This window comes from Theobroma cacao, chromosome 1 (assembly GCF_053813885.1).
Source record: "Theobroma cacao isolate CCN51 chromosome 1, ASM5381388v1, whole genome shotgun sequence".
Taxonomy (NCBI): domain Eukaryota; kingdom Viridiplantae; phylum Streptophyta; class Magnoliopsida; order Malvales; family Malvaceae; genus Theobroma; species Theobroma cacao.
The window spans coordinates 40,636,459-40,649,796 of NC_142639.1; the positions used below are offsets into that span (position 1 = coordinate 40,636,459).

At 36.3% G+C, this 13,338-nt stretch overlaps 2 protein-coding genes across 2 annotated transcripts; both read left to right on the top strand.

The window, feature by feature from the left end:
• Positions 1–3,633: 3,633 nt before the first annotated feature.
• Positions 3,634–5,577, top strand: LOC18614276 (fasciclin-like arabinogalactan protein 8). Its single transcript, XM_007051956.3, has one exon. The coding sequence runs from the start codon at positions 4,034–4,036 to the stop codon at positions 5,309–5,311; it is 1,278 nt and encodes a 425-aa protein (XP_007052018.1). The 5' UTR covers positions 3,634–4,033; the 3' UTR covers positions 5,312–5,577.
• A 1,765-nt stretch (positions 5,578–7,342) lies between these two features.
• LOC18614277 (zinc finger protein-like protein) lies at positions 7,343–11,806 on the top strand. Its single transcript, XM_018114346.2, has 7 exons — positions 7,343–7,730; positions 7,880–8,334; positions 8,474–8,588; positions 9,044–9,700; positions 10,275–10,352; positions 11,008–11,121; positions 11,324–11,806. The coding sequence occupies exons 1-7, from the start codon at positions 7,413–7,415 to the stop codon at positions 11,603–11,605; spliced, it is 2,019 nt and encodes a 672-aa protein (XP_017969835.2). The 5' UTR covers positions 7,343–7,412; the 3' UTR covers positions 11,606–11,806.
• The last annotated feature ends 1,532 nt before the right edge of the window (positions 11,807–13,338 follow it).

Genomic DNA, 13,338 nt, shown 5'->3' on the forward strand with positions numbered 1-13,338 from the left:
AGCAAGGCTTTGCTAGCTTAGGTGGGGCCCCGGTTCTGCACGGTCATCAGTGACAGGTGGATTGTTGGAAGTGCCACCAAGTGTTTGATGGTTGCTTATTCGTCTTGTCGTTTGTTATTGTTTGGGTTCAGTGACAGTTTGCTTTTAAAGCCCATAAAATTTCAACTGATCTTTAGTCCAAAATTAATTGGATTTGAAGTTCGGCCTAGTAATGATTGAAAAGAGTAAGTTCAATCCAAACAACCCTCCAGGATAGCTTGGCCCAGCACTATATTCCCTTCCTCAAACATACTACTAGATATGATTCATTGCAAATTACAAGTTCTATGTTTTTTATATGAAAGTAGGATAACGATAGGATCCAACTAATCTAAGCATGCAAATATGAGATTATTATTATTAATTTAAATGTAAATATTATCACATGAATCAAAAAATTTTATACAATCTTAACTAAAAATACTCGAAATTAGAAACAATATGATACCCACAAAAATTTGTCTAATCTCATCAATCAAGATAACTACTATCTTTTATACATTTTGAGCTTTAATTCATTGGGTAAGACAAAAAGGGAACTCATGTTGATACAAGTGATGTCAGATGACATTACCGAAGTGTTAAAAATTTCTATTAATTATATTATTTATTTATAGTTTTATGTAGTTAATAATATTAATAAATTTATTAAATTTTTAATTATTGTTATTATTTTAGTTATAATATTTTTCTTGAATACACTCCTGATAAGATATGGTATTTTTGTTTGTGAGCTGTGGGTTCTCTCTTCTTTCCTATCTCCCCTCACAGCGGTCGGTGAAAATAAAAAAATCCCACCTGGAAAATTTTCCTTTAGAAATTGCTCTTTTTTCCTGGCATCTGCACGTGCATAGAAACAGTTGCATCCAACCCCAGTTCAACTTCCATGCGAAAGGTTCTCCAGTTGTCACCACGGGTGGAGGCAGACAACGAGAGGACCCAGCTATGTTTCTTTGAAATCTTTAATGGAGCAACATTGTCATTTGTCACGTAGCATTTTCAACGGGAGAAACAGCCTTTGCACATTCCTCCTTGTTTTATTTTAACAGTGTGATGCTACTTTGTTGCCGACAAATTTAAGTTGCCGAAAATAAGTGAATCACCCTATTATCACATTCTGTGGTACAAACCAAAATATATATATCTCGTGGCTACAAACAGCTAATTGCCTTCCTCCTTATTTTAGGAGTATAATATCTAAAAATTCTCAAATTATAAAAATAAATAAATCAATCTTTAATTTTTTATTACATTTAATTGATCTCTTACATTTTCATTTTATGTTGAACACGCCTTTATTAATTATTTTATTAGTAAAGATGATAATTTTTTTTTTATATTATATAATACTAATGTGACTTATTCACTTATTACAATAAATAATGATGTAATATGATGAAATAGTCATGTAACAATCTCACACTCTACTCTTATCATGATATAACATGACAAATTTCATTTTAAATAATAACATAAAATTTTATTTGTTTAAAAAATATATAATAACTTAATTAAATATATATCTTAATCCATAAATTACCTTTGCAATCACCCGGCCCTTGCGTTGATGCTAAAGGGACATATGTCAGCAGGTGAAAAATGTAAGTTGCCACTTTAGTTTTGTCAAAAGGTTAAATCTTGTGAATGAAGAAATATATATATATTATCATTCACTTTCTCACCGCACGGGAAGGAAAAGAAGAAAAAAGGTGAGAAATTGATATTCTTATTGTGCTCGTTTGTTTACAGCTGAAAGGGATTTGATTGCCTTGCTTCAATTTGAGGCATGCAAAGATGCCCCCATCAGTAACTGCATTATTGCCCCTAAAACAACTTCATGTTACTCTAAAAAAGTCTAACCCCCAAAAGGATAAGAGTAGGAGACATTAAAGTTCACCTGCAGAGTTAAAAGCCTGATTAATTAACGCATTTGAGTTTTTTCTAAATCATATTGTGATTTCTTTTTCCTCAGTCTGTATTTTATGAATAATTTTTGTTCTCATAAAGTTATTCGTTTAATTTCGTCTACTAAAAACGTTAAAATATTTTTAATTTAAAATTAAGTTATTTATTCACATTTTAAGATATATTTATAATTTTACTATATAAAATTCATAGGTTAACCTCTAAAGAAAATGTCAGTAAAATTTACGGAAATAAAAAAGAAAATGGAAATGAGGAGAAGGAATGATTGTTTGTCTGCTACTATTATAGTTTAGTCTATTGACAGAATTGAAATGAAAAAGGATGGTAGCTAGCATTGAAGTTATGCACTATTGGTAAAAGAGAAGGCTGATAGATGTTTTCTTTTTTTTAGTAAAGGGAAGAACATTATGTTTATGAGATGCTGAGGGCCACGCAAACAAGAGACCAAAAGGACAAATTAAGTTGCAGAATATTGATGACTGAGGGAATCTGAAGATTATGGCTGGGGTGTGGGAAGTGGCGTGGGGTACAAGCTTATAAAAGGGGAATCCTCTGGATCAATCGTGATTGCTTTGCTGGCATCAATTTCATTAATAAAAAGGATTTATATTCCATAAACTAAGTGAACACTGTCACTGTCTTTATCATTTAATATCAGAATATCATTTTATATATGTGGAAAAGTAAATATTTAAAAAATTTTCAATATAAAAATTTATTTGTTTTGATTTAAAATATTTTTAAAAAAAATGTTAACTTTTAAATTTATTTATTAATAATAAGATAATATTTGATTTATTACAAATATATAAAATTTATAAATCGATAATGTATTAAATATAAATAAAAAAATTCTTTTGATAAATCACTTTGCTATGATCTATTAATACTATTAGTTGTATTATATTCCATAAATTGTTAATGTGTTTTATGTAAACACTATCACTCAATTACATAGTATCACTTCCCTTTGTAAATATGTAAAGATAAAATTTTAAATTTATGAATATATTTGTTTAAAATTTATAATTTTTAAATTTATTTATTAATAACACGATCACATTTGATTTATTGATAATGTATAAAATTTATAAACAGATAGTGTATTAAATATAAATAAAAAATCATGAAATTTGTTTACCGTAAAATTAAAACAGTCACAAATTATCACTCACATTGAATGAAAATGATTTTATTATCATCAATTAATATTACATTTTAAATTAACTGTTTATTATTATTTTTAAAACTCATGAGAAAAGAATTATTTTCAAAACTTTTAGTCGAGATGTTAGTAAATTAAAATTCAACGATTCATAAAAGTTAACCCGTCAGATCATAATTTCATAGTTATAAAAAATGGATTCCAGAATAAATAAGTAATTAATTTTTTTGGATAGGAAAGTACTTATTAAAAGTAAATAAATAAATAATAATATGATAATGTTTTAGTTGATCATGAATAATAATTTAATACTATAGTAAGGGGTAAGTATTGAGAACTAAGAAGCAGACTCCCGTTATAAATGTTCTCTTCCGTTGCCAATTTAGGTAGGGTTCGAACTTCTTCACAGCAGGCAGGTCCAGATGGATTTCATCTTCAGATGAAGTTTCGAAAGTTCAAACTCAACCACGCATAGACCATTGGTTGAACCAACGTCGACGAGTAACCAGGCAAAGCGACGGCACGTCCTTTGGGTTAATAGCCGTTATATGCCCGTTTTCACCAATCATCAGTCATTACCATCGTAACGGATAGCTTCAATGATGGCATAATCGAAAAGCCGACGTCCATTCTTGTCAATTCACCTCCAGAAAAGGAGAAAAATATGCATACAAGCATTTCACCCGCAAAACCCTTCACATTTCCAGCTGTGACCAAAGCACGCCTGCCCCCCTTCACGTGGCCCCATCCTTTCCAACTAACTGAACCCTGGTTAAAATCCTAACCCTCTCTTCAGCCCTCCTCCAAAATCATTCCTTTTTAGCTCTTCTTTGTTCTTCCACACGGACTCTCACTCTCTGCTTCTTAACTGGCTGAGCTCCGCCGATCTCTTCAACGTTCACGATGGGCGCATTTCACCCACTCAACCTCTTCCTTTTCACACTCTCTTTAGTTGCTATTACAGCCCATGCCCACAATATTACTGCCATTCTCGAAGGCTTCCCGGATTACTCTGTTTACAACAGCTTCCTCTCCCAAACAAAGCTAGCCGATGAGATCAACAGCAGAGAAACAATCACTTGCCTTGTCCTCAGCAATGGGGCCATGTCTGCCCTCACGGCCAAACATCCCCTTTCCGTCATCAAAAACATCCTTAGCCTTCACGTTCTTCTAGACTACTATGACCCGCAAAAGCTCCACCAAATCTCTAAGGGCACTACCCTCACTACCACTCTTTACCAAACCACCGGAAATGCCCCTGGAAACCTGGGTTTTGTCAACATCACCGATCTCCAAGGTGGAAAAGTCGCCTTCGGCTCCGCCATTCCCGGGTCCAAACTCGACTCCTCTTACACCAAGTCCGTTAAGCAGATTCCCTACAACATCTCTATCATTGAGATCAGCGCTCCGATTATTGCTCCGGGGATTTTAACTGCTCCTGCCCCGTCGGCTTCCGACGTCAACATCACCGGTTTGCTCGAAAAAGCAGGCTGCAAGACTTTTGCTAGTTTGCTTATCAGCAGCGGCGTGCTTAAGACTTATGAGTCCGCGCTTGATAAAGGTTTGACCATTTTTGCGCCGTCTGATGAAGCTTTTAAAGCCGAAGGTGTTCCTGATCTGAGCAAGCTCACGAATTCCGATCAAGTCACGCTTCTACAGTACCACGCCTCGCCAGAGTACAAGCCTAAGGGGACATTGAAGACGACGAAAGATCCGCTCAATACATTGGCCACAAGCGGTGCTGGAAAGTTCCATCTGAAAGTTACGACAGCCGGCGACTCTGTCACTCTTCATACTGGAGTTGGCTCATCCAGAGTCGCCGAAGCGGTTTTCGACTCACCACCAGTTGTCATTTTCACCGTCGACAACGTCTTGCTTCCTTCTGAGTTATTCGGCAAGTCTCCATCCCCAGCACCTGCCCCGGAGCCAAATTCTTCTCCTTCACCGACACCATCTGTGTCTCCAAGTCCAGCTCCAGCATCCGAAGCACCATCGCCGCTGGCCGCTTCACCACCAGCTCCACCAACGGAAACTCCCGCCGGATCACCGGCCGAAGGGCCAGCTGGTTCGTCAGAGAACAGCACCTCGGATAATTCTGCTGGTCACGTGAGTGCTCCTCTGTTGCGCACTGTTATTTTCACTGTCTTTGCCACTGTCGTTTTCTCGGCTCTCTTGTCCTGAACCGTAATTATGCCGGTCTGTTAATTTGTTCTTTTCTTATTAGTTTTTTTTTTCTTCGAGTTGTTATTTAGAGAGGGTTTTTTATTTTTAATTTATTTTGGATTTTTAATTAATGGGGTGTTGGGAATTGAGAGGGAAGGTGAGACGCAGCTGCGGACTTTGGCAGCAACTGGGTGTGAAGCGGAATACTGGCACGGTGTTTTCACCTAAACATTTTTTTTCTTTGTATTAATTACATTTTCCTTAGTGTTTGTTTATTTAATCAATTTTTGCTGTGAGGTTTAAGGATTAGATTGGATTATTGCAATTAGCTACTGTGATGGAAGTGAGAATTAGGAATGGGGACTGTTAGCGCACGTGGATGGCTCCACTTTTCAATTCTGTAGGGACCATGGATTTTAAAAAGATTTGGGTTTTTATGTCTGGTCCATGTCCCCCACGCCCATAGAAATAGAGTGGGGTTTTATTTCTGGCAAATATTGTTGTTCCAAATGCTGCAATTTCTGGACGTAAATGGGAGAGTGAGAGCCTTCAATGTTGTGCCAGTAGGAAAGCTGTGAGTGGTCCTGTTCTGGGCCCGAAACGTTTTTTATTCTTGCAAGTGTCGGGGTGTGGAGTGGATACGGGATTGAATGAATTGCACTGCCACGTCCGGAAAGCCAATTCTCTCTCGTGTTTCCTGACCCAATTCTTGCAAGTTTCGGGGTGTAGAGTGGATACGGGATTGAATGAATTGCACTGCCACGTCCGGAAAGCCAATTCTCTCTCGTGTTTCCTGACCCAATTCCGTCAGGCTTTAAACCATGAAAAATCTTCCCCGGCACTGAGAAGCCTAGTGGGTTGTTCTAACGCATTTGACCTTGTCATATCCGAAACTTAGTGAAGAAAAAGAAAAAAGTAACGGGTGGGGTGTCAAAACTGGGGTTTCACCGCACATTCGTCGGGCCGGCTGCATAAAGAGTACGGTGACAAAACACTCAAATGGGCTTCCAACGGTAAGCCTTACTGGTGCCGATGTGATGGCAATACGATGAACACAATAACCTCACCGCAGTTGCACAAAATATGTTCAGTATGATTAATGCCAGTTAAATCGTTGAGTTGAACATTATCTCCAAAGTCAAACGCTTATCAGGAAGTTATTGTCCAGGTGAGAAGGCAAGAATAATTTTTAAAGACACGTGGCATGTGCACTGAAAACTTTGATTGTTTTGGGTGCGAGAGAAAACACACATAAGTTTAGGATGAGCAATGATGGCACCCACTCCTATGATAAAGCTACACAACCTCCATTGCCATTTTGTCGGTGAGCTACTATGAACAACTTCAAAATGTCGTACATAAAAGTGTGTAAGTAAGTTCCGAATTTTGATTAATTCAATTTTTTAGAGTAATTTGAAAAAAAGAAACATAGATATTGATAATTCAATCAGTTTTAATTTTATTATAATTAATAAAATTAACTGATTTAAGATTATAAACACAGATAATTCATGTTTTTTTTAATACTTTTAAATTTTTATATTTTTATTACATTTAATCAAGTTTTTATATTTTTATTTTAAATCAAATAAATTTTTATATTTTTATTATGTTTAATCAAGTTTTTATATTTTTATTTTAAATCAAATAAATTTTTATATTTTTTATTTTAAATCAAATAAATACTTTTAATTAATGATTGACTTAGTAAAAATATTATTTATTATTTTATATTACGTAATGTTGATGTGACATATTAAAATATTATAATTAATTATGATGTGACATGTTAGCATATCATAATTGATGATACATGACATGTTAGAACTTATTTAATCAAAAATAAAAGAATGAGATTTAATCAAATATAATAAAAAACAAAAATTTATTTAAATATTTTTAAATAATTTAAAATTTTATTTAAACATTATGCCAATCTAAAAATATTCGTTAACAAAGGAAAGGCTTTCGTTTCGATGGGCACAGGCCCAACGACATATTCCTTCTATCGGGCCGACCGGTCCAAAATCCGAAAGCACATCAAATCGGCAAACTCAGCCAACCAAGAAACTAAACTGCTTCACCAAAATCCTGAACAGGAGGAAGAAAATCGGCAGCCATGGCGAGTGAGATTCTTCCCGTCACCTCTGCGGCCACGAGCTTACTAGAAAAACGACAGCGTTCAATATTTGACCTCCCACCCTACTTCTTCGATTCTTGTCGCTTACTTTCTCCTTCTTTAACTTCAGACTTTGAGTCACTCTCAATTGGTGGGAACTCTTCTCTAGAAAACCAAAACAACGCTGACGACGGGGAAGAAAAGAGTTCCGTGATCGGCGTCGCTGTGCCTAGATGGACTTGCAACACCTGCAAGGCTGAGTTTGACTCTCTCCAGGATCAGCGCTCCCACTTCAAATCAGACGTTCATCGTTTCAACGTAAATATCTCACCTTTTTGTTTCTTTTCAATTTGCTATATTTTATTTCAAAAGAAAGATTTTCTCTTTAATGTCCGCGAGATGCTATTAATACATAATTGCCGATAGAGAACAATTATTCAGTATTTCGATTTACTCCTTGATTATAGGTAAAATTAAGCATTGCTGGAAAGGATATTGTAAAGGAAGAAGATTTTGATGAGTTGACTACGCAGTCTTTCAAAGACTATGAGGTTTCGAGTATTTCAGGATCTGAGGATGAAGCTGACAGGGTAGCGTATCTGCGCAATTGTGCTCACAGGGGATCAGTTGAAAATATTAGGCAGAAGCTGTTTATCCGACTTCAAACGGGAGAGAGAATTTCAGTTTGGAAGTCATTAATTATGAACGAGTTGGAAAGTATTTCATATGAGAATGATAAAGAAGAATGGAATGAAAATGGTGGGTGTTTGAGAGAAAATGAGGTGATTGAGAGATTGAAAACTTCGATTCAAGAGGCTAGAGATAATACACGTTTAAGGATTGTGTTGCTTTCAAGTGGTGGGCACTTTGCTGGCTGTGTCTTTGACGGTAACTCAGTTGTAGCTCACAAAACATTCCACAGGTCTGTATTATATTTTTTATCAAGAGTCCTCAGTGCTGTTGTTATTGTTAGGATGCTAGTAATAGAAAGCAAAGCAAGCATCACTTTGTTTAATGGAATATAGTGTGTTAATGCGTTAATCCCTTTTGTTATCATGTAGATATGTGGTGAGGGCCAAGGCTGGTAAGAAACAGTCATCAAAAGATGCAACTGGGAAGGCCGCACATTCTGCTGGAGCTGCACTCCGGCGGCATAATGAACTTGCATTGAAGAAGGTATTTACGTATTGCTTTTGTTAATGTGCTGTTACCATTCTGATTTCCAGTTCTATCCGTGTAAAAGATGACCTGACTGTGTCCTACATGATGTTTTAAATACCAAAATGGTTTTAATTTAATAACCTTGTTTATTTCTGTTAGTTTTAGTTCTATAGCTAGAGGAAAGACAGATGTTGCACTAACATCACATTATATATAAATCATTGCACTTATCTAGGTAAATTTTTATGAGTTTGTCAGACCAACACAAATCAGCTAATCCATCTTTGATATATTTTCCATCTCCAAATAATACAACCTTTTGCTATCTTTTATCGCTAATCTACACTTTTAAGTTATTCTTATCTGCACAATTTATGCTTTTCCATTGCTTGAGAGTAGGGCCATTTACTTTTTTATGGTTTTTCTTAATATTCCAAGATTGACTGATTCTTGTTTTGTAAATATTCTAGGAAATTCAAGAGCTGCTTGCTTCTTGGAAGCCTTATTTCGATGCTTCCTCTTGTGTTTTCATTCATGCTCCTTCGAGCAATCATCATGTGCTTTTTAATGGGGATAAACCTTATTTCAGTCACCAGTTCTGTGCTGTTCGAAATGTTCCATTGACTGTTCGTAGGCCCACCTTAAAGGAAGCCAAGCGTATATATAACCAGCTTACGCATATTGCTTATGAAGAGGAGGAGAAGGAAATTCCACCAGGCACCAAAGAAGATGTGTTGTTAAGTGGGAGCACCATCGGTAATGGCAAGCAAGACTCCTGCAAAGAGGGTTTAGGCTGTAGGGATGCTTCTGAAAATCCTTCAATCAATGTAAAATCTGATGTTATATCAAGCGAGAGTGATAGTGAAGTAGTTTATACCTCAACACCTTTGCATGAAGCAGCACAATCTGGAAATGCGCAAAAAGTGTTGGAACTCTTAGAGGAGGGTTTAGATCCTTGTATTAAAGATCAAAGAGGGCGAACCCCATACATGCTGGCCAACGAGAAGGAAGTCAGGAATACTTTTAGACGGTTCATGGCCTCAAACCTCAATAAGTGGGATTGGAATGCTGCTAAAGTACCTAGTGCCCTAACTAAAGAAATGGAGGAATCTCAAGCGTCTAAGCAGGTATTTTTTATTTCTTTTTCTTGATTTTGTGGCTGTTCTAATAGCATAACAGTATCAGACTTGTTGGCACATTAATTTCCTTAACCTCTGATGAGGTATTATGTATTGTAAAACACTACAAATATTCCAGAATATATGAAGACAGAATTGTGTGTAAAATTACATTCTGGATTATGCAGGCTGAGTATTGATCAATGTTTTCTCTCTTTGTATAAAGAATAAACATCTTTAACTATCAACCATGAGATTTTTAAAGTCAATAGACGCACATTTTCGTCGCTTCATGTGTCTTATGCTGCCAGATCTAGCTTCGAATTGTCAAATTGTGCTACGTGTTTTCTCTCTCCTTCACCCATACACCCCACCAAAGAAAGATTTTTGGAAAATTTTTATCCATTTTTCTTATAATTTATTCTTTTGTAATTATTTGTCTTCTCAATTGGGGAGCATCTCATCATTGGATAACTTGGTTGTTGCTCCTTGGATATCTTTAGGTCCTCTATTTGCTGATATCTTTATGTTCGATTTCCACTTCTGATGAACTGTCTTTGTCTCTCCCTATATGGTTGCTCAGGCAGAGAAAGATGCTAAGAGGAAAGCAAGAGCAAAGGAACTAAAGAAATTGCGTAGAGCCAAAGAAAAGAAAGCTCAGGTAATATTCCCTATTAATTAATTCAGATATTGAGGAAAAATATGTATCAAACTCCTGCTCCACATTTCTTCCCCCCTCCCTCTCACCCCCCACCACCCCCAAAAAAAAAAAAAAAAGAAAAAGGAAAATAAAGTAGAAAAAGAAAGAATATAGGATTGTAAGAAGAAAAAAGGCTCCTCTTTTTAAGGCAATGAATTCTTGCATCCAACATTAAGAAAAATAAAACATGCGTTCATCAGATGTCGCTTTTTAATTTGATGTCTGACTTTGTTTACTGTTTAAGCTGCATATTCGGTTGGAAATGATTTTGAATTTGCTGTCTGTGCATGCATAAAGGTGAATGTCTTCCTATCTGTCTGTGTGCATCTGTGCAGGAGAATGGAGGCGGGAAGTGGGACTTACAATTTTTTATTTTCTGGAAGTTATCTTTGAAGATTTCTAAGTGAATTGAATTTGTTGATGTTTATGAGGAAAATTAGTAGTAATATATATGAAAGGAGTTAGTTTTTCATTGCTTCTTCTGAGAATTTTGCATCATTAATTTTAGGATATTTCTCTCTTTTTCTTTGATATGCTTCCTTTTTTCCTCGTTTCTTCTAGTTTCATGTTGTTTGTCACATTTGGTATTCAACATAATTGCTATGTCAATATTCAGGCTGAGGCTGCCCAATCCCAGAATACTGCCGCAATTTCACACAACAGGGCCACCGTACCATCAGTTGTAAAGGGACAATCTCAAACTGTTGGTGGATCATGGATCTCTAAAGAGGTGGGAATAAATTTTTTGTTAATCATGATATGGTACATGATAGTAGAATTTTATCAGTGACATCTTGGTTTGAATTTGTTAATTCGCTCTTCTGACCTTTCAGGTAGCCTCTCTTTTCTGTTATTTTTTCACTATAATCACCTTGTCAAATGAAGCATCATAAGGACTATTCTAAATGTTTTCCTTTGTTATACTCAACCAGGAGGAACTGAAGAGAGCACAGGCTGTTGAGAGGGAAAAGAGAGCTGCTGCTGCTGAGAGGAGGATAGCTGAAGCAGCAGCTGCTGCTGCCCGCGATGCTCAAGGCAGTAGCACAACCGTTGGATCAAGTACTTCACGACCCAAAAGTGGAGAAGCTGGTGATATTAACTGCTCCTGTTGTAATACATCATTGGCTGGAAAAGTTCCCTTTCACAGGTATAATTACAAGTATTGCAGCACATCATGCATGCATGTTCACAGAGAGATTCTTGAAGATGGATAACTTCAGCAGTTGAAGTCATAACTATATAAATTTTTTATTCCAACTTAGACATAGTTGAAATTTTCTTTATTTTTTGATTATTGTGTCATATTTTCCATATTCACTTACAAATGGAGTACGAAGTATAATATATACATTGCTAGACAAAATCTTTTCCTTTTCCCCTCTTTGCTAATAGAAAATATCCTTTTAATAATCAAATTCACATAGTTTGGCTTCTCTCTGCTTTCGATGTTAAGATTAAGGATCGAAAGAGTGCTGTTACTTGTCTTCATGAAGTCCCTTTCTTCCTTCATTTACTTTGCATAGAAGAGATCTCTGATCCCTGTCAAACACAATTTCCATTGCTGTTTGTTCCTCCAACTTCTGCTTCTCCCTCAAACCAATGAAATTTTTGCACGCATACCTCATCTCCAGACCTGTATCATCCTCCAGATGAATGAAGAGCGTCTGTAGTTAGTACAAGATTGTCCTACAAGGAATGGAACTTGAATAAGATACGAAGCTCTGATCTGAATTTGCCCTACAAATTTATCAAGCTTCAACTCACATGAAAATGAAATTAATCTGATATCAGCTCTTCCTCATGTTGCTGATCAAGTCGCCTCTTCGTGTAAATGCCGATGAAAACTGTAGCCATCAGGGATGCACAGAACCCAACAATGTTGAATATTATCTGTCTGGTCGAAAGAGTTCTCTTATCTTGTGTTGCCTCTGCAATGGAGCGTATCAAAATCCCACTGCAAAACAGAATTTCAGTTCCAAGTTACAGGAGGAAAACAGAAGAAAACATGGACCTAGCTAGCTGTAGTTTACAGACATGGAACGGAGGAGGAGCCAACCTGTAGAGTGCAATAAAAACTTCAGGCACCATGCCCACCAATGTCCCCAACAAGTAAGGACTATAGTTGACATTGGTAGCCACAACAGCATAGTTAAATATAATATAAGGCAACGGGGAGATTCTAATCAGGGTGACAGCTTGAAATTGATGAAACCAGTTTCCTTCTCCGGCTAGTCTAAGTATAGAAGCATGCTTTGGATGTCTCTCTAACAACCTCTGAAGTACAAAAAAAGTAGAAACAAAATGAATACCTGCAGTTATATAAATTATCCAGGAAGAAGAGGAGATGGAAAGAATAGTAAAACTCACATGAATTTTCCTGTGAAAGATAGAACCAAGAAAATAAGTTAATGATACACCAACAGATACCCCAGCCATGACTAGCAGGAATCCATTTCCATAGCCAAAGGTCATCCCAGCCACCCACATAGAAGGTGTAGAGGGCAGACATAGGATTGGGAATAGAACTAATGAAGCAAAGATTATAATTACGAGCTCGAAACTGTTAAACATAACTGCCTCCCATTTTATCACAGGGACAACAACCTGCTGTGTAACCAAAAAACAATAACGTATACATATAAACATGAACACGAAACACAGATATGCCTCAAGCAGAAGTAAGATTGATTAGTTAATTACCTTTCTCAATGCAAATGGTCCGATATATTTGATTGCAAGTATTGCCAAAATTGCCAAAGAGATGCAAATCGCGATCAAGGATAGCAGCTGCTTCCATGATTTGCCATTGCCAGGGGTTTGAGGTATGGGTTCTTCCTGCAAGGGCAATCCAAATCCAACCCCAGCATTGCAAGAATCTTCTTCTATTATTTTCACATACTCCATGTTATAAATTTCCATTGAACGTCTGTTTATTCATAGTATTGTA